This window comes from Denticeps clupeoides, chromosome 10 (assembly GCF_900700375.1).
Source record: "Denticeps clupeoides chromosome 10, fDenClu1.1, whole genome shotgun sequence".
NCBI classification, from domain to species: domain Eukaryota; kingdom Metazoa; phylum Chordata; class Actinopteri; order Clupeiformes; family Denticipitidae; genus Denticeps; species Denticeps clupeoides.
Window position 1 is genome coordinate 17,383,529 of NC_041716.1, and position 26,251 is coordinate 17,409,779.

Below are 26,251 nucleotides of genomic sequence, written 5' to 3' on the forward strand. Positions count from 1 at the left end.
CACCTGTGAACCCATGTTGTTACCGCAGTTGCTAAATAATGCAGCCACGTCTGTGCTAAAAACTCCACCCCGAGACACGTACGGCAGGAAGCAGGGTGAGCCGGCGCACCGGTCAAATTGCAGCGGTCGGCAGCGCACAGGACAAGGAGGTGGAGCAACAGAGATAGAAAAAAAAAAAAAAAAAAACAAAGAAAGAGAAAAGCAAAAGAAAAGATTCCCGCAAGCCCCTCCTCCTCCGATGAAATCAATGACACGGCAGAAGATTAATTTCTCTTTAATACATGGCCCCCCCCCCCCACCGGCTTGGGAAAGGCTCCGGGCGACGCCATGAGGAACATATCTGCTCCAGAACTGAGGCCAGGAGAGATAGAAACGAGGACGGGCGGGTTTAAATAAAAAAAAATATTATTTTTTTTTAAAAAGGCGGTGGCGCGATGCGAGCGGAGCTTGATTTCCACGTGGAGGTCGGTACCTCCTCTTTCGCGGCCTACGCCCAATTCACCGTCACCCGGCCCCTGCTGTTGCAGAGTCCTGACCCGGTCGGCGACCTTTTCCCCGCTCTCCCCTCAGCAGACGCCATGAGTCACTGTCACCCGGCGCGTCATTCATCTCCCTGACCCCCACGTGGTTGGCCGCAGGCCCGGCGGCACGGAGGTGTCCGGCCGCCCCTGTTCCCCGGGATTTAGGAGCCCTCTGCACTAACGGGTCAGAGTGGGAGGGGCCAGGACGGGGAAAACGCTGCTTAATTGGGATCGAGCCGCGGCTGTAAATCTGCTGCCGTGTCACAAGTTGCGGCGTCGACACGCGTTGCCGCCGCACCCCTCTTGCCTGACACATACACAGCACAGCACAGCAGCAGTCAAGTTTATAGACTCCACCGCATCTTCATGAAGAGAACCATCTGACCCACAAGGCCCCACGTTCAAAACTCCGACTGCGACCCACACCTACCACACTGGACGCTGGTCAAAACAGAGACAGAAATGCAGTAACCAACAGGTGCTGCTAAACTTCTCCTCGCTGAATTCCATGAAACATCCTGCAATTCCAGGATACAAAGTGTTTATTGTGATACGTACGGAAGAAGTCGCATCTCTCCTTACAATGAAATTCTTTCTCTGCCGTCCGCATACGAATGCAGCGTCAGGTTAATAAATCTCAGGGTGCAAAGGTCACCCGACTCGTCTCATCCTCGGGTCCCAATTCCACTTTTTTTATACCTCATAAGCTTCGAGGCTTGGTGTAAAAAGGGGCGTGTCTACAGGCCACGGTTCCACAAAGGTCACTTTAATCTTGAAACGAATCAAGTGCGCGTAAGTACGCTCCGCATATAAAGTGCTTTGATCACCGAGGGGTCGTTTGCTTCTACAGAGGACCAGTCATTGCGGAACACACAGATCAGTGTGTAACAGCAGGCAGGAAGAGACTCTCCGTGACATTAATCAGGGAATATAAGGTCAAGACTGTCAGAACGCAGCTCATATGAAGCAGCGAGTAAATAAAACGCGCGGTGCAAAACACACACGCACACGCACACACGCGTACGTATCAACAGCACAGGGAAGTTGCAGGGACGGGAACCGGCTGTGCGGGATTCGGCCACCGACGATCGGTTAAGGAAACTTTCCGCCCGCGCAACAGCGACAGCGACAGGCCAAGTTCGACGCCAGCCGTGTCCGCGGGGCATCCTCCGGCGACGCGCACGCCACACGTTCAGAGGCGCAGCGCGAACCGTACAATCAGGATAGGACGAAGTATCGCGAGCCGCGGCGCGACTTCGCGTTTCACCTGAACTCACGCCGCAGACCGAAACACTTCCACCTACCGCCAAACTTCACCGAACCCCACGGAGCGTCTTCCGGACCTCCGCCTGCGACCCCGGCATTCGGGCGGTGGAGGGACGCGGTCGCCCACAATCCGGTGCGACCGTCAGAATACAACACCGCACGGGCGCGCGCCGCTGGGTTGCCTTAAGGTTACGAGTTGAACGCGGACCGAACCCGAGCACCCCTCGCGAGAGAAGCCGCACACTCCCCACAATAACATCCGGCGCGAACTCACCTGTTCAAAATTCACCCAGGGAGAACACAAAAATTCTTGTCGCTTTCTCTTTTTTTTCTCACACTATTAACTCTCCGCCATCTTCCGCACTGTGTTTGTTTAAATGGGAAACACTCCCAAAGCGCAATCAGCCAGCTTGTGGCCGACGCCTGGGCTTCTGGGTAATGTAGTTCTCAGCGACGCGTGACACGAGGCGTCCTGGCGGCTGAAGACTACAAGTACACGCATGCCCAGAGAACAAGGACTGACACCGGTGTAGACGGCTGGCGCTGGTGAGGTAAAAGAAAGATGCCAGTGCTTTTATTTATAGTTAACTTAAGAGGCATCCAAGAAGCGAACACGTAATTGTTAGCACAGTGTTTTAAAATGTTTACAGAATGCACAGTTTTACTGTCACATTTCTAGCAATTAAATACTTTCATTAATAAATGTAACTTGAGATAGATTTCTGCTTTGCACGTTTCTTTTTTTTTTATTGAAAATAAAAATACAATCCGTGGCCCTACATCAGGGTCCTTGATATTCTGTCTCAAGCCAGAAAAGACTGAAAGAGTCAATTTTTTATGCATGAGGCCCATATGTGGTCTCCATATGGGAGAGTAGACAGGGTCAGCGTGTGGCCAGTGCAAAAGAGCTCTGCTTCCTGGGGTCTGGGACGCTGCTGACACCTGGCCCCTCATCCAGTATGGAGACAGTACCAAACCTGTCACCATGGTGATGTAATGCTGCCTTTGAGGTGATGGGAAACGGAATACTGAGCAATGACCCTCTGCCTGAGACGGGCTCTTCTGAGGGACTGACATTCTCCCAAACCTGCAGATTCAGAACAACAATTTCTTGTTTAATTTTATTCATTAATTAAGACTGTTTGTGGTACACTGTATCTTGTATCTGTATTTTATAATGTATGATTTCAGCAAATTTTGAGTATATATTTATTGCCATTTAACACAATACAATGAACATTTGGATGAGCTGTAAGATAAATTATATTGATAAAACGATCATTTTTAAAGCAGTCTGAATTTGAAAAGGGCCCAAAAACGCCATCTGCTGGATTCCATTACTACACTAATGAAGAGGTGATCGGTAGTCTCTACATTATTTCATTTATCACCAGAAAAAAAACAGATTGCCTTCTACAAGCCCATTTCAGCACCATGAATTTAAAATTTGTAAGTGGATGGAGTTACATTTGAATCTGACTGAGGAGGTTGTATGACATAATTTTAATTTAAGGTATTAATAAGACTGCACCATTGATGCTGGTTTGCAATTATGAATTTTGCCAGTACCAATAACATATCTTATTATAAATATGTACTGTGTGTTATATAATAATCTGTATAATTCAGGCTCACTATGGATTGGACTGAAGGTTCGAAGACATACGCTGGGCACAAAAATGTAATCTCTGGCACAAAGTGTAAATCCCTGAATCTGTATGTAATGTTGCTAAAAGTGCTTTATGCACCTCGGAAATGTTTCTTGATATTAAAATATTTCCATTTTCTTGAAACTGAGAATGTTGCTCATGCTTTTATCACTAACAGGCTTGATTTTTATAATGCTTTCTTCACTGATCAACCAGTGCCTAAATACATATATCATATACAAGACCTCCTTGTAAATTATATACCCTTTAGGTTAGTAAGGGTCACCTGGTGTCTATGGTGACATACATATCTAACTTAGCATTCTCAATTAATCATTTATTCGTTTTGTTTATTGTGTTTATTACTTGCATTTGATTTGGAACTGTGTCTATGTTTCGACATTGTTTAATTTTCTTATTGTTTTTTTATTGTATTATTAAGGTTCTCAAAGTGCTTTTTTACATGAAAGGCATTGTATAAGTACAGTCGGATTAGTTAACGGATTGATTTTATTGATTGCTTGATTGATTTAAGTTTGTGATTCTATGGTCCACTGCATTAATTGAAGCAAAATCACTCACACAGTACAGAAGCTTCTCCCATGTGAGAGAGAGAGAGAGAATTACACAGGATGAAGGTCATTTAAGGTCATTTAAACCAGGTACATTTATCCATATATGCTGTATGTGTGTGTGCGTGGATTCCTTTACCTTCATTTCTGTGCCCCTGAGAAATCTCGTCTGCATTCCCTTCCACTTAACTCACCCCCCCACCCCCCACCCCCCACCGTGTGTGCTCTCTAACACACACATCAGTACGGTGATAAAGTGTGTCTTCTCCGTCTGTATCATACCTCTCACACACACACACACACACCAGAAAACTGTTAACCAGCAAGTCAGACAGTGCGAGGGAAGCCAGCCAGTCAGCCACCCAACACAACAGGCAGACGGGCAACACACACACACACACACACACACACTTGTACATACAGTCCTTATCACACTTAGTAAGCAGTGAGACAGAGCTGGAGTGGAGTGTGTGAGGCAGATACTGCATGCAAACAGCACTGGAGACACTCAAATGAAATGAGCTCTTGTACCAGACAGAGGATGAGGGCACAGCTAAACTGAGAGAAAAGAGAGCGAGAATGGAGCCGATACAGATATCACCGAACACAGAGAGAAGCTGAGAGTGACACAAAGCAGCTGAGAGGGGTGGAGGAGGTGGGGGGTAGAGAGAGAGAGAGAAAGAGAGAGAGAGAGCAGAAAAAGAAGAAGAGATGGGTGTATGGATACTGCTTAACATTCCAGGCAGGTAGTAAGGAGCCAGGAGGTGCCACCATGGGAGAATGGAAAACTACAGCACAGAAAGTGAGACAATTCTCACAGGGAGAGAGAGAGAGACAGACAGACAGGGTAAGAAAAGGAGGAGGAAGGAAGAAAGAGAGAGAGAGAGAGAAGGGGAAAGAGAAACTATACCAAATTTAAGTTATGAACAGATGTCTCTGGAGTGAAACTAAATTAATGCATGCAACCCTGGTGTGTGCGCTGTTTCAGCAGCTGTGTGTATATTTATATCTTAGTGGGGAACAAGCATTCAGACAAAGACTGTGCTCGATAGCAAGAACAATCACACTTCTCTGTGCATTGTGTGTGTGTGTGTGTGTGTGTGTGTGGTGGAGATTGAAGGGGGGGGGGGGGGGTGATTTCCTAGTGGGAAACACACTCGTCTATGAACCAGAAGACCACAAAGTCACAGGTTCAAAGCCCACTTAACCCTGAGTGTCTCATGGGGGACTGTCCCTGTAACTACTGAATGAAAGGCGCTCTGGATAATGGCGTCTGATAAAAGCTGTAAATGTAAAATGTCTACTTCCATAGATCTAAACTACTGTCTTCAAGAATAATACACTATATGCTATGTGTATACAGTATATGTGTATAAGCATATCTGTAATGTCTGAACATGATGTTTTCTTCTATTTGTGCTATGTGTACATTTAATCCCTGGGGCAGTAGTGGCCTTGCAGCTAGGGAAATGTAACTGAATCCCAAACCGGGGCGCATTTCATGGCTACCCACTGCTCACAAGGTTAAATGCAGAGGACACATTTTGTGTGCACCGTGTGCTGTGCTGCAGTATGACAAAAGGAAAAAAAACAAAAAAAAAACAGATGTGGCCTAGGAGTTAAGGAAGCGGCCCTGTAATCAGAAGGTTACCAGTGTGAATCCCAACCTGCCAAGGTGCAGAGCACTGTCCCCCACACACTGCTCCCTGGGCGCCTGTCATGGCTGCCCACTGCTCACTAAGGGTGATGGTTAAAAGCAGAAGACACATTCCGTGTGCTGTGCTGCAGTGTTTGACAATGACAATCATTTCACTTGGGTCACTGAGGTTTATGCAAAAGTCATAAAAATTACATTGGAACAAACACACAATTTTAATTGTTTATAATGCACATAAATGTTCATCATCCTAGGCCTATATGCAGGTGAAGTTATACACCAACCAGTAAAGTGATTATCTAGCAATGGGTGAGATAATAATGAAGTGATAAGCAGCCTTAACAAGGGACTAAATCTGAAGGTTGTTTCATAGCTGTTGTGGGATGTTCCTAGTCTGCAGTGTCAGGAAGAAAAGAAATAAAATGGTCCAAGGAAGGAAAACTACTGATGACAGGGTCATGGGTGGCCAAGACTCATTTATTTAATACTCAGAGTACTGAAAGCAGACCACACAGTGCATCACAGTTTGCATGTAGCTGTGCATCTGCAGATCAGCTCGGATATGTGTGTCAGGTTGAGGCAAAACATGAAAAGAAACAGTCACACGCAGACGCTGGGATTTCCGTCTTACTTGCTGTATTTCAACCTTACTATGCCCGGGTGAATCACGCTATATTTTCAGGCTTGACACAATATAGAGGTCAGTACAAGACACTCAATGGACCACTTAAAGGTCCATTTCACCATTACAGTCTGCTTGTAAACCTTAGGTCCTACATTCACATAGATCTGACATATGCCACCTGCAAACCAAGTATAGCCCTTCATGGAAACTGTATGATCGATCCATGGAGGTACGACCTCCTAAATCAGAAAACTATCTGCAACTGCTGCCTTCGTACCAGATGCCACAGTATACATACAGAGATACCTACAGAGATCCATGGCTCATGGCTGTTTGGTGGCAAAAGGGGGTCTATGTGTTACATTTACATTTGAGGTATTTGGCAGACGGCCTTATCCAGAGCAACTTACAATGTGCTTTCATGTTAATTGATTACAATTAAGTAATCAGTTCTGGTTCACTAGTGTTAAGCTGCCGTTTGAAAATACTCAGTAACTGTGTTGTTCCGACCTCGAGGGGAAGTTCATGCCAAGACAGAGAAGAGTCTAGATGAGTGTCTTCCTTGTACCTTCAGCAGTGGAGGGATGAGCAGTACAGGAGGGTCGGAGAGTGCGAGGTGCAGTGCGAGGTATAATAAGGGCTCTGAGGTAGGATGGTGCTACCTGATGTTTGGCATTGTAGGCCAGCGTCAGTGCTGCTGCATTCTGTATTAGTTGTAGAGGCCGGATGGCAGTCAGAGGCAGACCAGCTAGAAGGGAGTTACAGTAATCCAGTCGTGAGATTAGTAGGGACCAAACTAGTATCCTGTGGCCTGTGTTGACAGATAAGGATACAGTAGAGAAGGAATCTACTTTAGCGGGAAAGATTGGTTATGTGAGTTGAGAAGGTGTAGTTAATGTTATGTCTGATAGGCAAGAAGGCTATAGGAAGATATAAAAAACATACAAAACTTCACTGTCATTTCAAACCAGCACATCACCAGCCTGCTCCACTCACTACACTGGCTTCCGGAATCTGCCAGGATCACTTACAAGATCGCTCAGCTTACCTTCCAATGTCTGCATGGTAATGCCCCATCATACTCCTGACCTCCACAATGCCACTCACGCACTCTCCATTCTACCAACACCCTCCTAGGACATACTCCCACCCACTGGACCTTCTCCAGCGCAGACCTGCATGCACTTTGAGAATTTCTGTAAAATGTTTAGTGCAGTATAAATAAAATTCATTGTTCTTATTAAGAGACCACCACACCACTCTGCTTTTCCACTGTCTTCCTCGATCCCTCCTCCTGTCCTCTGTTTTTTCTTTCCTTTTTCCCCTCCACCTGTAGTGTTATAATTAACCCACAGAGAGACGATGATACGACCAGCAAGGCTGACAGTTTACACCTCCTCTACACACACACACACACATGCACAGATGCATCCTGTGGGACAGCCAAACAGACTAGTCTAGAGAAAAGATCCAGAGAGACACAGACGGAGAGAGAGAGGCGTTGACATGAGCAGGCAGAGGGGAAGGAGAGAGAGAAAAACACGTCGCTGGCTGCAGACGCCGTGGTTAACAAGAGTTAAAATGTCAGAACCCTTCAAACTCTGACACATGTGGCGCCGTTGTCATGGCAATCGCTTGCCAGCACACATCGGGGGGACCCAAGACACCTGCCCCCCACTCCGTCGGACACGCCTACGGAAACGTGTGCTCCGCGGTGTGATGAGAGGGCAGCCGCTCACGGAAGACGATTGGATGTTAATCTCTCGCAATCCACATGCAAGCACTGAGCTCCTCAGCCCACACCACCAACCCCTCCTCCACCCCGACGGTGGGCTGCGCGGATGAGCCGGGCTCCCAGGCAGGTCCCAGACGCAGGGAGATGGATGAGCTCGTGAGAGTCACATCTCTTCCTCATTCCCCCATTTGAGAGACGCTTCGGTGGAAACAGAGCCTGGGAACACTTGATACCATGCAGATTTCTTCCTGTTCTTCCTTCAAGGTACACACGTACTTTGTGATACCTTTGTGAAGACGTAATGTAATAAATATGTGACACATGCGTTACGAATGTGTAACTGCTCTATGTAACATATGATATAAATACACACACACACACACACACACACACACAGGGTGTTTTTGGAGTGAGGTGAATGGCTCAGGCCACTATGGAGAGGCAGTGTCCTAGATTCAGGGCTCAGGCATCTTTCTTCATCCTTATCAAGCCCCCACCCCCTTCCGCTCTTCCGTTCTCTCTGTCTCCCCCTCCCTCGCGTCTCTCTTTCTCCTCTAGCATTTCAGATTTTGGGGAGAAGCGACCCACAGGCCCTATCCTCAGGCAAGACAAAGATCTGCCACATGGAGACGAGTGCAGCATTAATCAGCTTCATCGGAAAGGCGGGGAAACGGGGGGTAGGTGGGGGGGACATCAGAACACTGCAGGTCTTCCATGTCTTTTAAGGCATTGTTCCCACCTCTGATGTAGTTTTAGTTTAATTCTTTTTTTGGGGGGCAGATTTTTTTTGTCCTCAAATAGAATTAATACTCAGATAACATGACATCTGTCAATATTTCATGCTATTTTTTTGTGGTTAACAATGACAATCACAATCATGATGGAAAGACATTTTTGAGAAAATCACATTTTTGCAATGCTATTTAAAGCCCCACTGAAAGATGTGTTTTCCCACCACTAAATAAATGTGTGGGGAAAGTTTAATTCACAAATTAAAGTGCTGCAAACCCATCTGAGATCATGTTTGTGATGTCCACTTATGTATCCTGTTGTAGGATTCCGGAGAAGATTTGGAGAAATGTAGGAAGAATTCTATCTCCCCATTCTCACGTCACTCAGAACAAACCAATCAACCATCTTGAAAACTAACTGGAGGCTATGTGGTACTGGAGCCGCCCCCTCCCTTCTTTTTCTATCTCTACCTGCCCCCTTTCCACTGACTATACTCTCTAAAGCAGAGGAGGGGAAATGCCTGAAGAATTTTCTTTCTATCAAAAGCATCTCCTGGACTTTCTCAACCTCGCCCAGCTTAACCAAGACTCCCCCTGAAGGGAGAGGATAAAACACCTTGTGCTGAGGTGGACTCCCATAAGAGCAGTTTTTGGGTTCTGCAGCATCGCAGCATCTCCTTTGGTACCTGTTCTCTGTGACCTCCCACTTGCTGTGTGCGTCGCGGGCCCTTTTGAATTAAAAGCAGCCTCAGCTGTTCGCACAGCTATTCTTTTTTTAAAAGGCAGAACTGTTCGCTGAAGGTTACAAACAAACATGCAGTGTGTGTCTGTGTGTGTGTGTGTGTGTGTGTGTGTGTGCATGCCTTTTGAAAATTCCCTGGGGGCTTAGTCCTACAGGAAAACACACATAGATCACTAAACCCTCCAGTGGTGAACATTAGTCTTTATAATGAAGCACTGAGACAAGCAAAGACAAAATTTCTCTCTCCCTCTGTTTTAAAGCTCACAACACACAAACACAATGGGCACTACTTTCAAAGTGCAGCACCAAGCAGAAAGCATGGGGCTTGGTCACTATTGTATGGTAAACATTTCTGTCACCCATCTTTAATTATGTTTTTTACAGTTTAACCCTCTAATGCTGTTGCATATCATATTTGAGACATGCATTTCTGCGACCCGCCTAAAACCCCTTTGAATACAAGCTGATGCTCGTCTTCTACTAGCAGTTCTCGCATACAGTCGGTATGAAGGGAGATTTAGTGGTAAATCCATCAATGGTCATTCGTTACTTTGTTCTGGATATTATATACATTTGTCTTTCATAGTCCAGTGTAAAGTGTTTTGATGAATCAATTACACGATTTACAGATTGAAATGTCATATTTACAAGAAATAAGACACAGAATTCATTAATATCTATGTGATTGCTAATTTATGGATGGCTGAATGGAAGTTCACTTGCTTGATGGCAGTTTGAGTGACAGAGGGCCTTGTAGAGACGGACGATGGAAGAGAGGAATTGAACTGAGTATGATGTTTGTTATTTTGTTTTGTTAACATTTTGTTAAAGGTCTAATAAAGACTAAAGATAAAATACATTTTCTGTCAATCATTTTTTCCCAAAAAAGGAAACCTTTCACCTAACAGAGCCATTTTGAAAGTAGTTCCCAGTCTGTGTAGGATGTATTGCTCACAATAAGTTAGGGATATGTGAGAGATTTAGTGGATGTCTGACATGTCTACGGCGTTTGTTTCACTTCAGACATAGGGAGGCAATTGTATTGGATTTCATTTTGTGTTTTCCATGTAATGGTCTCATTATGTACAGGTGTGTCATATAGTGGGGCCAAAACCAATGTGGTATCAATTTTTAACATGCTGTGGGTATAAAAAGCTGGTATTGTCAGTTCATCATTCAAACATCCCTGACCACACGTCACTAAACAGACAAGCAGCGTCACCTGGCCATGGCGCACCTTCGGGTCGGTGGCAGGCAGTCAGATGTTGATCGTGAATTTTTTAGGTGTGCCTCAAAATTTCACCAGCAGACTTGCATCAAGACACAGAACTACTGGCAGAGTTCATGACAGACCCTGGAGTGGAGCCCCACGAGTGACAGTACCTGAGGACCTATGTACTCAGACATCGTTATACAACTCCCACACAGCTTCAGGCCCATTTACGAGACGCGAGGAGTACTAGGGTTTCCAGACAAACCATTCACAACTGACTTCACCACTTTGGCTTGAATGCCAGATGACCGTTGCAGGTGACTCCACTGGCTGCATTGGGCACAAGACCATGTGACCTGGACAATGCAGCAGTGGTCTACTGTCCTGTTCACTGATTAGTGTCACATCAGTGTTGCTGGAGAAGGTGAAGCGAGCAATACGCTGAGGTCAACATGGTCCCCAGGGGACCATGGTGGAGGTGCAACAGTCTGGGCAGGCATCACCAGTCAGATTTGGTTATTGTACATGGCTCAGTCACTGCACGTTCTTACCTCAGAGACAACATAGAACCCATCATCATCCCCCAGTTCCACCAGCACACCCCCAACTTTCTGTTCATGGATAATAATGCTCCAACCTCATTGTGGCAGAATTGTCACAGCTCGACTTCAGGAAGTTGGGGTGCCTCATATGGTATAACCATCAATGTCCCCTGACCTGAATCTCACTAGTAGTACTTCAGAGCAACATCATGAGACATCGCTATCATTGCGGCAAATGGTGGAAACACCCGCTACTGACATTGTCAATTTTTGTTATTTGGGGCTATACCTGTTATTTTTGTTAATAAATATTGAATAATGAAAATAATGTATGATAAAAACACAATTATCAAATAATATCATAGGGAACTTTTAATTAAAATTCAGAGCAAGTAGGAAAAGCACTCATGTAAATAACAATATCCCTAACTTATTCTGAGTTGTGTGTTTTTATATAAGAAAATATAATCCCAAATTAGCCAAAAACATAAGATATTCGCTCCTTTTAAAGGAAAAAAATCTATTGTAATCCACCGGTCTGTGTAGACGTTGGACAGATGAGGCCATACACTTGACAGGCAAGTGGGTGGTATGTAGACACTGAATCTACTACCCATCCAAAAGCTGTGAAATGGTCAGTGAGACGGAGGGGGGCAGTGATTCAGCTGAAGAGACAGGGCACACCCCAATGCCCTGCCTCTAACCCCCTATACCTCAGGTTGGGAGCTATTAGTCTGTGCTGCAGAAATTACATGTCTTATTAAATACTGAATTCCACATGAGCCACATTAAATAAGAAAGTACTTGCCTTTTAATGAAGCTAATTTATATGGAAATTAGGCATAATCCGCATGATTCAAAGGGAGATTTATTCTCATTGGATATGGTTGGTGGGGCAGGCAGGAGTTGACTTGGGAAAGAAACTGAAAGAAAAAAAAAAAAAAAAACACAAAAAAGCTTTGGTTTCATTTTTCCCCTTTATGTGTAGAGTTTGGGATCCACATCTAATTGCTGATCGTGCAGAAACTCACAGTGATGGGAGTCTATAGCAGTGCAGGAAAACTGTTTTACTGGTCTTTATACTCAATAAGAACTTAATGTGGAAGGAAAATAAAGGACACACGAACACAGACAGACCCCTAGACAATTCATAAGTGTGCAAACTCATTGGGGCTGTTTAACAAGCTGAAGGGATGATTTAAGGTAGGATTATTTAGCTCCTTTCTTGTTGCATCCACCACCCTCTCTGTCTGCATCTCAGACAGCGTGGCTGGGGCACACTGCTGATTTATTAATGCAGCAGCTGAAGGCAGGCAGGCAGGCAGCTTCTGCTCAGACTCACGCAGACATCTGCAGCAGCGCAGCGGCGCCATCTGCTGGTTCTCTCACGCCTTCTTGCCACATATGTTACACTAAGCGGACCGGGGTGTGGCTTCCGGTCAGGTTTGCAGGCTCAAGGGGTAAAAGGCTGTGAGTAAGAAACACAGACTGAAAGGATGCCAAATACCTTCAGGTCCTGGGAATGCTGGGAATGAGGTGGTAAAAGCAAATGCAAACAAAGCAGCAAATACGCAGCATCTAGCATCAGTAAGGGCACCATGAATATCAACACCGTAGCAAGGAGACGAAAGGACAACAATCAGGGTTGAAATAAAAGATTTAATCAAACCTAAACTCCAAAAAAAGAACAAAGAATTGCATAAATACATACAATTTAAAATATTTCAGTCATACATGTGTTTATAAAAGCAATACATTTAAAGAGGCAAGCATCTGGACAAAAAGAGGGACATTAAGTAAAAAATAAAATCATGTGAACCAGGTCAATATCAAGAAAGCTTTGGTGAGATTAATTTGAGAACAGATCATCGGTGCGCTGTGGTTTATCTGATGGAAGCAGGACACACCCACACCACACTGAACCAAAAATGTATTATTAATATGTATTTAACACCTAGAGGAAACTAAATTAAGTGAAAACCCAAATATTCACTAGTGCATCATTTGTTTTACAAGCACACAAGCTTTTTGGAATAAATGAAATTAATATTTAAAAAAAAAAAAAAAAGTTTGAACAAACCATGTGAAGCTGAGCTTCAACAACAGCCTTTTGTCTTTATCCCCCTCTACACAACATAACTTATAAATAATAAAATAAAAAAGGAACAGGACGAAAATATGTATTTATTCATGGTGATGATCAGTGTGGTATGGTACTGATGCGCTATGTGGCAGTAAAAATATTTTTGTCACTATGGACATAATATCAGGTCTCCCGCACACATTATAAAAATAAAATGTGTCAGTATGTCGGTAAAATAATAATCATAATATATCTATTTGTTAAATAAATTATATAATTTCTACAGGTTGTTCAGACTCTATAAAAATAGTTTCAAAAATCACTTTTATGGTACACGGTCTCAATATAATTATCTACATATACCCGCTCCCCCCAGCATTGACAGGATGATCAATGACAGGATTCTTATATAAAGCCTTGTGTTCCCAGTCTTTCCCAAGTCATGCAAAAGAACAATTTGATGATTTTTTTTTTTATCTTTTACAATTGGGTGAAGCTGCCATTCTCTTCACAAGAACAAAAAAACAACAAAAAAAAAAAAACCACATGGAGGATGATCAGCATCTTCATATCTATTCATAACGAAAATCACATAACCCAGTGCAGTCTTGCTCTTAAAAAATGGCCTCCTCAGCAATTTGTAATAAACTGTTCCAGACATCTCCAACATGAACACAGCACTTCCTTCACTCATAGAAAGCTGGTGGAAACAGTATGCCTTGAACTGCTGACCCACAAGCCCTATCATTACCAATGCTCCTGGGGTACTGAACCGGCCAATAGGAATGGAAGATACTCAAGATGAAGGTACATATAAAATGTAAACAGATTCTCGAGGAGAATGACTGAGGAACTAAGCTGTAGGACAGGACGTCCAGGACTGAATGCACTGAAGCTTTTTGTCCTGCATTTTCACATCTGTCTGAAAAATGAAAAACTGGCAGACTGAATCAGGATAACCGTAAGATCATGAGACATCAGGAGGAGGTTATGATGATGGTTCTGACACGGGAGCAGTGACTGCTTTCCAATGGCAGCAGAAGGTTCGTTAACTTTTGCAAAAAAAAGATCATGCAGTACTGAATTGACAGACACCAATGTATAACTATAATAACACAGAAAAGAAGGGAAAAAGGAATATATGGTGGCTGTACAAACAGGGAAGAAAATGGACACACAAACACCCATTTGTTTCTTTTGCAGTGCATGCCCCAATCAACAGTAGACTTTCAAGCAGTCACCATTCACATGATCCATGCACACACTCCAAAACCCACAAATAAAATAATCAGGGAGCACACCTTGCTCAAGTACAATTAAATAAAATAATAATAAAAAAAATAAGGTTAAATGAAAGCATTCAAAACTCTGGTCAAAAGAGAACCTCCAAAAGAGAGTTTTAAGGACACTTGAAGAAAGATTGTATAATCTTGATTGGCCACATTCCCAACAAATTCCTGTGTCATTGTTGAAAAATGTACAAAAAGCACAGAAGCATATCAAAAGAAATCAAATAAAGGGAAACAAACAAACAAAAAAAGTCAAAACGCCACCTCAGAAAAACAGCCAGGAAATCAATTTCTATTCCCATGCCAATAGCACTGAATCATGTGGGTGCCCTCGGAGACCCTTGACCTCATGAGCCATAAATGTAGCCCAGCAAACAAATCAAAGTCATTCCCCTTCATCACAGGTTGAGAAATGTCAGTATGAAGCGAATGCTGCTTTAATGAGAGTTGTAATGGATCTTTAAAGACAATTCCATCTTATGAGGGTTCCCTCAGTGACTGGAAAACACAAAATGTGTTGAAGTCTTTTAAAAAAAAGCACTATGATACATGAGCAATTCTCTGAGCAAAGGTATTCTTACATTAGTATTCTTTTAATTTAAGTCACTTCACATGGTGTGACTCCACGCCTTGCCAATCTGAATTGTGGGTCCATTGCTTTGGTGGTCCAGTATACAAGATGTATCCTCAAACTTTCAAAACTTCAGCCAATCAAAAACGTTCATGTAAATATCCCTGCACATTTACATTTACAGCATTTATCAGACGCCCTTATCCAGAGCGACTTGCACGGGCGCTGGCCAAAATCCCTTCATGTCCTGGGTGGGGAAATTTCTCAATTTTATTATGGTTGGTACTGCAATACACATGAACAACTGTAGTCAAAGGTTCTGAGGTTCACCTAGTCACGGGTAAATGTGACATAGCCAAACCACCTTCTGTTTAAATGTAAGAATGAGGCAAAACATGAATCAATTCAGGTTTGGATGCATGAGTGACTGGAGAATGTCAAAATACAAAACAGACAGTAAGAAGCATGCTCAACCCCCAGCTACTGAGCAACATTAGTATTTCAGAAACCCATTACAGGGGTAAAAATGAAAAAAAGAAACCAATGACAAATCTAAACAGGCACCGGTTTCAGGATTCAGTTAGATCGCGAACAGAGCCCTCACGTAAAAACCTGTGAGACAGGTTTCAAATCACATAAACATAAGCACCGTCTTTTGATCAGAGAATGGCAGTAGTACAGTGAATTTACATTAATTAATTAAATTAAAAGGATCTGTTTTGGTTCCGATTTATGCAGGGTCCAGGAGTTTATTACCCAAATGAACAGCTGCCACTGTGACAAACCTCATTAGAGTTCGAGAACTAAAACCACAGCCTTAAAAATGGCACGAGGAAGCCCCTTTCACACAAGACATGTTACCAAAGTAACAAATGAAAAATTTTAATTTAAAGTTGGCAAAATGTTGTCTACATCTGGGTTTTAGCTTGCACTTACCCCTCAGGCAAAAAGCTTCCAACTACATGCACTTCCCGCACTAAGTTATTGAATTTGAAATTATTCTGAAATAATTATGGGTGAGGGGGAATTTAGTTCTGCTAACCTCTGCTAGTAAGTAATCAGAATTATTCTTATAGCATCTGAGTTGCTAATTCAGTATCAAAAACTCCTCCTGCCTTATTAAATTAACCAATCTCCTGCATACACGTCAATAACACATCTATAAATGGTTACGAAAAATGAAACCCTGATGTACCCAGTTCGATGTATGTGTCAATAACGAGTATAGGAACTAGGAATAACAGTGGACCTAAAATTGAAGCCTGGTGTACCCCCTATGCAAATAGGTCCATCATAACATTGAGCTTAATCAATAGTTGAAGGGCTTCTAAAAAATTATGTAATATTCCATCACAAGCTTTGTTTTGGTCAAGTAGATTAGACTTAAACTCATGTCTCTCAAAATCTTCCAGTCATAATTGTTCATCTTGTGATTTCAGGGATTGCTTGTATCTCCATATGAGAGTGTGACATTAGCATGCTTTCATGGATAAATATAAACCTAAGAAAGAGCCACAATATCAGGAGAGTGAATTTGGCAGTTTGATGGCAATGATCCATGTATGTGCAGGCCTACAGGGTTTAAGAAGGAGTACTTGTTAAATGCAAGTACAAAGCACCGTAGCATTCAGACTTTATTTTATTTATTTTTTTTCCTCTAACCTGTGGCTCATACTCTTTGGTCCAGACTATGATGAAATACAGCTCATCAGTGTTGGGCTGATCTGGCTTCACACAGTTTCACTTTTACAGCTGAACAAATGAGAAGTCTGTTGAGACAATAAATAAACTCCAACAATTTAGAGGAGCAATAAGATGGACTCAGCTAAAAATGAGCAACGGTCCAAAAACACAGCAATTGAAGGCAGTGTTTTTGTTTGGTTCTATACAAATAAAAATGGAATTTATTTATATATTTAATAAGCTAAAACTATCCATGTCGACAGCCTTTATATACGCCAGCACCAATTTATAATTTATTCACTCAAATATTCCTTCAAGGCTTTTTTTCTGAGGTCATGTGAATGTAGCAGGCTCCAAGTGTGAAAGGGGGAATCTGCAAACATTTCGGGAAAAGCTCATGTGGCAGTGTTCTGGGATTTATACCAGCAAGGGTCTACAGACCTTTCAAAAAGCTATACATGTTCCCCTCCTACCGCACCAGTCTAAATCTGGATGAGCAGAATGGATTACAGCAGATAACCCTAAACTATTTAAAGATTATATATACCAATATGCACAATGATGCACACACAAAAATACCTGATAAGTAAACTAACAGCCTTGTGTATCACAGAAAAGTGATTGTGATTGGAGCCGGAAAGGCAAAGCAGCAGAAAGAAAACTCTTACACCATCCAGTTAATGTTCTGGATGATATTGACAGTGGCTGTGGTGTGATCATTCCATGACCGGAAAGCAGTGGTGACGGAGCGCGGGCCAGATTACACAGCCAGCCCCTCCTGTCGGGGCACAGCCTCAACATGCACACGCCGTCTGCGTTAATGGGTGCATGGGCCCAACACCGAGCACGGCTTTCGACACGGACAAGTCAAGGCCCACCCACCGAAAAAATAGGTGCTCGGCATTCTGACAGCTCACAGCATCCAAACAAATGCTCAACCAGCAAACGAACAAATGGCAATAAACACATAGTGCATTCTAAAGAGGAGACAGAAAGAAATACAACCACAAGTAGGTTCTGCTGTTCAATAGCTGAATCCATGTGAGGATTTCGGTGTGGTTTTTTCATTTCTTTTTCAGAGACAGTAGGTGTAGCTTGAGAAAAGTTAGGGCTTCACAGGCAGAATACCTTCCTCCTTAAAGTCTCTGTCTTTACGAAGTTTTCGTCTTCCTGGCTCGAGGTGACGTCTTGTCATCTGGTTTCATGACACCATTAGCAGAACCTCCTGCGTTAAAAAGGGCAACAATTGTGTTGCACATTCACAATCACGCAGCTCCATCTGTTGGTGCTTCCTTAGAAAACACTTAATACCTAGAAGAACTTATATCTAGGATATATTATTTATTTATGCATATTTATTTGAATCTGAAAGCGTCTGCTGGTGAATCAAGACCATTCTTCAGCCCTATAGTCCCCCATAATCAGTAGATACTAATGCAAATTGTGATTGAAATATGTTGTCTGTATTATTATAGAAGAAATGATCATTTCCTTCTATAAGGAAATAATCAAGCTGACTCTTATTCAGTAAAAACATACAAGGAGCCTGAGTGATTGGTTCCAGTCCACTAAAATTGCATCAGCATTTTTATTTTCCTCTCCATATGGAGAAGGCAGCAGAACCTAAAGAAAGATCTATAACCTACCTCGAGACAACTCCTTCTTGGAGGTTTTCACCTTCGGACTCACTGCTTTCTTCTTGCTCGCCTGAATCTGGCTCTGTTCCCGCCATTTCTTCAGCTGAAAGTTGATGAACTTCCACATCATCCAGGCCTGCGTCAGGCAAATTGCTGACAAGCAGGTCATCCTGAGGTTGTTGGGAGACAAAGCGTCAGGACCAGTGGTCAGCATTACGTTTGGTCAGGAGCATCGCCTGCTTGTCTTGTGACTTGCCGACAGGAAACTTTTCCACCTGACCTCAAGGTTTAATGCCAGCTTCAAAATCAAATTGGGTCATCTTCTGCCTGCTTCAACCCAGACATCTTAATCACTCTGACATCTATGCTACTTTTTTTAATGAGCTCCTATGCTGCGTCAAAACACATTTGGAGGAGTTGGGAGAACACACAGACAAACGTGGTCAAACATGCAGCCATCGATAATATTAAACACTCCCTCAAACATCAATGCTGCTGTGGGATGGATAAACAGAATCGAACATTCTGGTGAAACTGCGACGACTGAGGTGGTTTGGTGTACGTTGAGCGCAAAACAGAGATCGACAGTTACAGACGTGGCAAAATGGCCTCTTACTCACCTCACTGTCAGCACATTGAAGTTCCCCTCAGCCAGAGAAAAGCCCTGGTTGTCGATGCGGGACAGGCCGAAGCCGAAAGTCAAGACTGAGAGCGTCAGAGTCAGTAGACGGGCGATGACAAACAGCAACGCCCACAGAGTGAACCTGAGAAAACGGGGATCATTTGAGTCGAGGGCAAGGACTTGTTTTTTTGCGCTAGACATTAAAACAATATGGGACACTTTTTTTAGGATTAATACACTCGTATTGTGATGCAGAATGGATGAGGGTAAAGAAACCTTCAGTTCAACATGCAGTGTTTCCAAATCAACACAGTCTAATTAATATTACCACCACTAATAATAATAATAATAATAATAATACAGGGAAAAGTGCTAATAGTGATCAGCCACTAACATAATTAAATACAATTTGCTTTTAGTAACTACGTCTTCAGAATGAATTATTTGTAATTATCTGTAGCTTGAGGAGGAGGGACGAACTACCCAAGCTTACACGGGAGGAGCCTGTACACCAACTGACACGCCCTCCTCTCAAAACCTCACACACTCAGGCGCAGCACAGTGTTCATCTCCTCCCTTCCTCATCTGTTGCCCTCCTTTCGAGCAGGGCTCGAAAAACATGGTTCTAGCCATTTCAGGATCAAAGACACAATGATTGGCTACTGACTGTCTATATTACATATTACCTCTGAGGAAAGTACAATGTTGTATTTTTTTATTTCAGTACTTTGACCCACTTTAGCTATTGGTAACCAGTCTGTTTTAAGGTTTATGAGAAACAGGCAAAACTGAGCCAAAGCACTGATATTCCTCTGGCTGCTTTAAGTAACAGTTCTGGCCCCATGACAGCTACAGAGAAGGAAGCAGCTGCGGTTTCCACTGCATTGCGAGTGGTAACAGTAATACATGTTTAAAAAAAGAATCCACTCAGAATCCACTATAACAGCTGGGCCTGTTAGAATGAGGTGCATACCCTTTCTGTTTGTTCTCGTCGCTGAAGTAGAATAGTCGAGAGGCATGGAAAAGCAACTCCACCAGGTAGTGCGGCACCAGCAAAACCAGGCCAAGGCGGTGGAGGCTGGATGGGACAAAAACGACAAGAAACACAAAGAACTCGCTTTTTGTGACCATTCTGAAGGATTCTCATCGGCTTTTTGTGAGCTACACTTACTAATGCATTACACTTGCAGATTTGTGAGTACTCCATTATAGCTAGCAAGAGAGCAAGATATTTGCTTGAAGTATTGGCAAGTTTCAGAAAGCTCTCTCACGGCCATCTCCAGTGGGTGAAAACGGTCAAGGGTACACGGGGTGACAGATACAGACGTTTCTCACACTGCACTCCGTGTTACTACTGAAACCAAGCAAGCAAGCATACATTCATATTAGGAAATTACTCAGGACTCACTTTAAGATATAGGCACCAGTGATGTGGAAAAGGTAGAGGCAAATGTAGTAAAGCTGACGAGGGATGTCTTCCTGGGGTGGAAATAAGCACAACTTCCTTCATTGCTTTTATTTATTGTGTACATGAAATATTCATCTGACGAAATCTGATCAAGTACGTCACTTACATTAATATTATACAATAAATAATTAACATAACGTCATTTGGGGGAAGTAAAAAAAAATGATTACCTTTCTTACTTTCTGAAAATATAACTCAGGGAGCGTATGGAGCCAGTACGCAATCTGACAAATGTAGAAGAACTTTGCCTGAAACCTGCCAAAGAGATGAGGCATATAAAAGGAAATCAATAAATAACACCAGGACATATTAAAAGTGTTTTAAGTGCAGCTCAGAACTCCTTGTTCGGTGTGTATGATGAGCAAAATCGATCAAATGACATTTAGTAAAAAATATTGTGGGCCGCAGACCTTCTACATGAAAATTCACTGAAAGTTCATTCACTGCTAAAGTACACTGATATTAAATGAAATGATACCAAAGTTGTCCTGTCATTATTATCTGATTCCTGGTAGTGATCGGACCATGCAGTCTGATCTTTCTGCTTTATTACACTGCATGTTTACATTTACATTTACAGCATTTATCAGACGCCCTTATCCAGAGCGACTTACAATCAGTAGTTACAGGGACAGTCCTCCTGGAGCAATTTTAGGGTTAAGTGTCTTGCTCAGGGACACAATGGTAGTAAGTGGGATTCGAACCCGGGTCTTCTGGTTCATAGGCGAGTGTGTTACCCACTAGGCTACTACCACCTTACTAAGCTACTAAGCATGTTGCTTAGAAACAGTAACTTCATAGTTGGAAGAAAAGAATCCTGCAACAGAATTAAATATTGATACACCGTCCATGAAGAACATACACATATAAACACTAGGGACGGTGGTGGCCTAGCAGTTAAGGAAGTGTCCCGTAATCAGAAGGTTGCCGGTTCGAATCCCGATCCACAGTGGCACTGAGGTGCAACTGATCAAAGCACCGTCCCCACACACTGCTCCCCGGGCGCCTGTCATGGCTGCCCACTGCTCACTCAGGGTGATGGGTTAAATGCAGAGGACAAATTTCATGGTGTACACAGTGTGCTGTGCCGCTGTGTATCACATGTGACAATCACTTCACTTTATTATTATTTTGCACTCTGATACATTGCCCTCAATGTGTGCAAGGGGTGGAAAGTGAAGTGATTGTCATTGTGAAAGACGGCAGCACAGCAGTCACACAACGAAATGTGTTCTCTGCTTTTAACAATCACCCTTGATGAGCAGTGGGCAGCCGTGACAGGAGCCCGGGGGGCAGCGTGTGGGGACGGTGCTTTGCTCAGTGGCACCTCAGTGGTTCAGGATTTGGACCGACAACCTTCTGATTTTGGGTCTGTTTCCTTACCTGCTAGGCAACCACTGCCCCATAAGAGTACATATGCCCCATAAGAATGGCCCCTACATAAGAGAGGGCATTAACATGAATGGTGTTTGTGGAACTGTTCATACTAAACACCCTACCAAAAAAATTCAGACAAGTCACATGACTCAGCACTTACACCATATGGGAGTGAGGATAGCCTTCCCATAAAAACGTGGGGTTGGTCACAAACTCCTCCTGTAAAAAAATGAAAATGAAAAATAAAACAAAAAAAAACATCATCATCATCATCATCATGCCAGACAAGCGTGCTACACCAGAACCGCGAAGGCGCTTACTGATGTCAGGATGCTGCAGCCCCAGATGAAAGAGGCCAGGTAAAAGGCGGCCAGCTGTCCGGATTCGTTAAACTTGCTGTGCTTCGTTTTAGACAAGTGGAGCCGTCTATTGATTTTCTGCAAGAACACAGATCCAAAAAACATCAGCTGGAGACTAGTAGTTTTCATGAGAAGTAAATATAGTTGCAGGTTAACCAATAATATGTTTTGAAATTATGTACCATAATTCAACAAATCATCCGAACAAATCTGAGAAGTTTTTCCTCCTAACAGTTCCCAAGAAACATTATCGCTACATCTGCAAAACATAAATAACGTCTTTGCCAACTCAAATGAAAGTATTTGAACTAGCCAGGCTCCTGCAAGGTATGAACACACCAGTGCAGAGGAAGAACCGCCCACATAAAGCCTAAGCCAAAGACCTCCGGTGGGTTCATGGTGGTTATGTTGCATGGTGAGTTTTTAAGTCGGCCAAAAAGTAAAGTGAAGTGATGTGGTTGTCACATGTGATACACAGCAGCACAGCACATGGTGCACACAGTGAAATTTGTCCTCTGCATTTAACCCATCACCCTGAGTGAGCAGTGGGCAGCCATGACAGGCGCCCGGGGAGCAGTGTGTGGGGACGGTGCTTTGCTCAGTGGCGCCTCAGTGGCACCTTGGCGGACCGGGATTCGAACCGGCAACCTTCTGATTACGGTGCCGCTTCCTTAACAGCTAGGCCACCACTGGCCCTACAACAGAACACATACTGATTCATAACAGTTTGTAGAAATTATCGGCAAACATTGATTATTAAAATAGCTGCAGACAAACCTGATAACAATTGTCGCCAAACATGTTGTGGATTGTGGGTGGATGAGGTTTAAAGAGAGGCAGAGCATTTATCAGCTGAACAGGAGGGGGCGCTCACATTGACCACAGCAACCCCTGCACTGCCTCATCAGCAAAGCGCGTTCCCACTGTAACCCCTCACCCTTCCGATCGTCCCCTCCACTTCTCGAATTCTAACAATGAAGTGACGAACGCTACCGTCCCCAAATCACCAACATTGACACCAAAGTATAAACCGTGGCCACATTTCCCCATTTCTCCACATGCGAACATACTCCCCCTGCAATACGCTACATTATTTTTACCTTATTACCTACTTCATTTTTTTGTTTGTTTTACTGCAGCAGTGGAAACCTGTGAATGAATCTCTACAACTCATGAGTAGGTTTTTCCTGCGACAAGAAAACCATAAAGGGTCTGTAGGCTCCTCATGCAGCTTTTTCCTGCAGTCGAGCTGCCCGACATGCTGGATTCTGAAGCAGAAGTCTGACATCAGTTCATTTCAGTACAAAATTACAACTTTAAAAGTGTAGTTTGTATCGTTCTGTCATAATAATAAAAAATAAATAAATAAATAAATAAAAACACTTCTCACACTGATATGTTTCTACCCCAAACTCACACATTTTTTATCCATGACATTCTGTGATTATTTTTCTTCAATGGTGAATAGACTCTGAAAACTGAGCTTCCAGTCATGTGCTCTGTTAAATGCGATTTAGATCCCCTACAGAAATGTTAAATTTGCTCAAAACTGCACTCGTCAAATTGAGGGACAGCTGTCTCAGTCAACCATACAGACCTTTAGCTTGAAACGGACATATGAGAAGCCAGGAAGTGCGTACACATTGAAAAGCACTGGCAGTGTAATATGCAAAACGTCCAGCCAGGTCTTCGCACTGCACAACATCTTTGTCATTTATTAATGGTTTAAGAGATGATCGACGTGATAAGCGCACATTACGATGTTTCCATCGTTTGTGGAGCATGTCCAACAGCACACTGATGTCTTTCAGAAGCAGCATGCCCAATATTCAGTGAACATTGAAATAGCCTTATTTTATTCATTTACATATATTTTATTGACTTGTCACACCACTGCTACATGAGAAGATCTGTACACAAAAATTTCACTCACGTACCCTGTACTGTGTATTGGTGTCATGTGATGTGACAATAAAAGTGATTTCATTTGATTTGCTACAGAACAGTTCTACATGTTTTACTACCATTAATGTGCCTGTCCTTGGCTTACAGAAAAATATATATTTTTTAATTCCTTTTTGTTATTTTTACATTGCTTAGAAATGTGTTATTCATAATATCAACAGCAAGCGTTATTAAAATATGTTTAGAGTTAAGTAGCTTTCTTGTATTATTTTTCACAATTTAATCATTTTAGAATTATGCAATTTAAAATTATAGTCAATGAGTAGGTGACAATCAAAATAGTCCCTAAACAGACATAATCAACATTATGTCCAAATAGAAACAAGGTGGAATTTTTGACTTTTTTTCCTGCACATTTTAAATACACATAAATATACACACCACACAGTCCCAGTCAAAAGTTTGGACGCACCTACTCTGTGGCGGTTATGAGACTAAGATGGAGGCCAATGCAAGAAGCATATTTAGTATTTTTTTTGTAGCAGGAGAAATTAATGTGAATGATAAGAAAGTGTTCATCTTACACCTTCAGGAGGATGGGAAAACCATCCCTGATGTTCAACTTAAGATGGTCAAGAGAGACCAAGAGTGTGAAATGCTGTAATCACAGCAAAAAGCTCAAACACTCCACTTCTTGCTTTGTTTGCTATTTTTTGTTTATTACATAACCTCACATATGTTATTTCATAGTCCCTTATCTTCAGTTTTGTTCTATAATGTAATGTAGGTGTGTCCAAATGTGTGTATGTATGTGTGTGTGTGTATATGTATACACACACATATACATACATACATACATACATACTCACACACACATGCAAGTATGTAAACTTTCTGTTTATGTGTCCATGATGTGTCAACCCTGCCTACTACAACAAGCATCTATAGAAACAACTTACGTCCAGGATGTATTCTTGTATAAGGGCATGGAGAATGATGGTAATGAGCAGGTAGAAGAAAACCGTAGCAATGTCTTTCGGACCATACTGGTAGACATTACTGGGTTCGGGTCTGTCATCTGGAGTAAGGAAAAGGTACATTTTAGTGCCTCTGAACGAATGCTGGAAAAGTGAAAGTAAAAATGGACGCTTACCAGGAGTCAGGGTGACGTTGTACTGTACTGTTATGAACATGATTGCGAACTTTGCAGACACCTGTAGAACCAGGAGAGAAACGGGTCAGCGACTGAAGTGCATGGAAAGGCCCAGCGGCCGTAGATGCGTCCTCATCATGTTGGCCACCGTGCATTTCCCCAGTGGGCTGAGGTGTTCAGGATCTGGCAGAGAGATCACACACTTCGCCCACAACCAGGCAATGCCATTTTAAGAGAACAGGCTGCGTTTAGACAAGAGGAAGGCTGTAAAAGAGTGGCTAGGGGAGCATGGCTGGCCAGAGGCCTGCGTTTCCTGTAGGGGGGTGGACCCGTCTACAACATACGGGGGCTGGGCTGCGTGCTATGCACGCATCGTGGTGTGCGGGTGTGCAAGTCAAAGCTGTTGAAATCATACCTCAAACATCAGACCCAGGAGGATGATCATGGCCACACAAGAAACCATGTCCGCGTGATTCTGGATCACAAACTCGTGGCTAAGCACCGGCGGACTCTTGTTCTTCTTTCGGAAGCCCATGGCGTTAAACGAAAGCCTCGCTTGCCGCGATCACAGCTCGGTGTCAAATCCGTCTTCGATCTAACGAGCGACGGCGCGATTATTTGCTACTGAAGCGCTGGGTTTTAACACAACACACACTCCGAGCAGCCACGCAAGGCTCGCCGTACCCTCCCAGTTCCTATCTGAAATGACACGTGACGGGGGGACACGACGCGCATGCGCATTAAACACTTAGGCGCCTGATCTCCCCCTATCGGAGAGAGTAAAACGTCGCTATTTGGTCAATAAACATTTAGAAACATCAACAAAGAAAATAATTTGCTAATATAGGAAA

At 43.1% G+C, this 26,251-nt stretch overlaps 2 protein-coding genes and 1 long non-coding RNA gene across 7 annotated transcripts in view; 1 reads left to right on the top strand and 2 right to left on the bottom strand.

Annotated features, from left to right (window-relative positions):
• LOC114798208 (nuclear receptor coactivator 3-like) overlaps positions 1 to 2,200 on the bottom strand; it is a 49,879-nt gene extending 47,679 nt beyond the window's left edge. For 4 of the 5 annotated variants that reach the window (XR_003751031.1, XM_028993711.1, XM_028993708.1 and 1 more), the window contains exon 1: positions 2,062 to 2,200. The gene's annotated coding sequence lies outside the window, so the exon portion shown is untranslated. Of the gene's footprint in view, positions 1 to 1,825; positions 2,038 to 2,061 lie in introns of those variants that run through there. The other variant, XM_028993709.1, reaches the window with a different exon arrangement.
• Positions 2,201 to 7,962: 5,762 nt separating this feature from the next.
• On the top strand, positions 7,963 to 9,934 carry LOC114798779 (uncharacterized). Its single transcript, XR_003751119.1, has 3 exons — positions 7,963 to 8,289; positions 8,584 to 8,702; positions 9,081 to 9,934. It is a non-coding gene; the product is annotated as an uncharacterized LOC114798779 (long non-coding RNA).
• A 2,958-nt stretch (positions 9,935 to 12,892) lies between these two features.
• Positions 12,893 to 26,090, bottom strand: LOC114798807 (translocating chain-associated membrane protein 1-like 1). Its single transcript, XM_028994786.1, has 11 exons — positions 25,816 to 26,090; positions 25,401 to 25,461; positions 25,207 to 25,325; positions 22,304 to 22,420; positions 22,144 to 22,202; positions 20,777 to 20,861; positions 20,547 to 20,617; positions 20,112 to 20,216; positions 19,137 to 19,280; positions 18,526 to 18,686; positions 12,893 to 18,104 (listed from the first exon to the last, which is right to left on the bottom strand). Exons 1-11 carry the CDS (start codon positions 25,933 to 25,935, stop codon positions 18,031 to 18,033), a joined length of 1,116 nt encoding a protein of 371 aa, XP_028850619.1. The 5' UTR covers positions 25,936 to 26,090; the 3' UTR covers positions 12,893 to 18,030.
• Between the last annotated feature and the right edge of the window lie 161 nt (positions 26,091 to 26,251).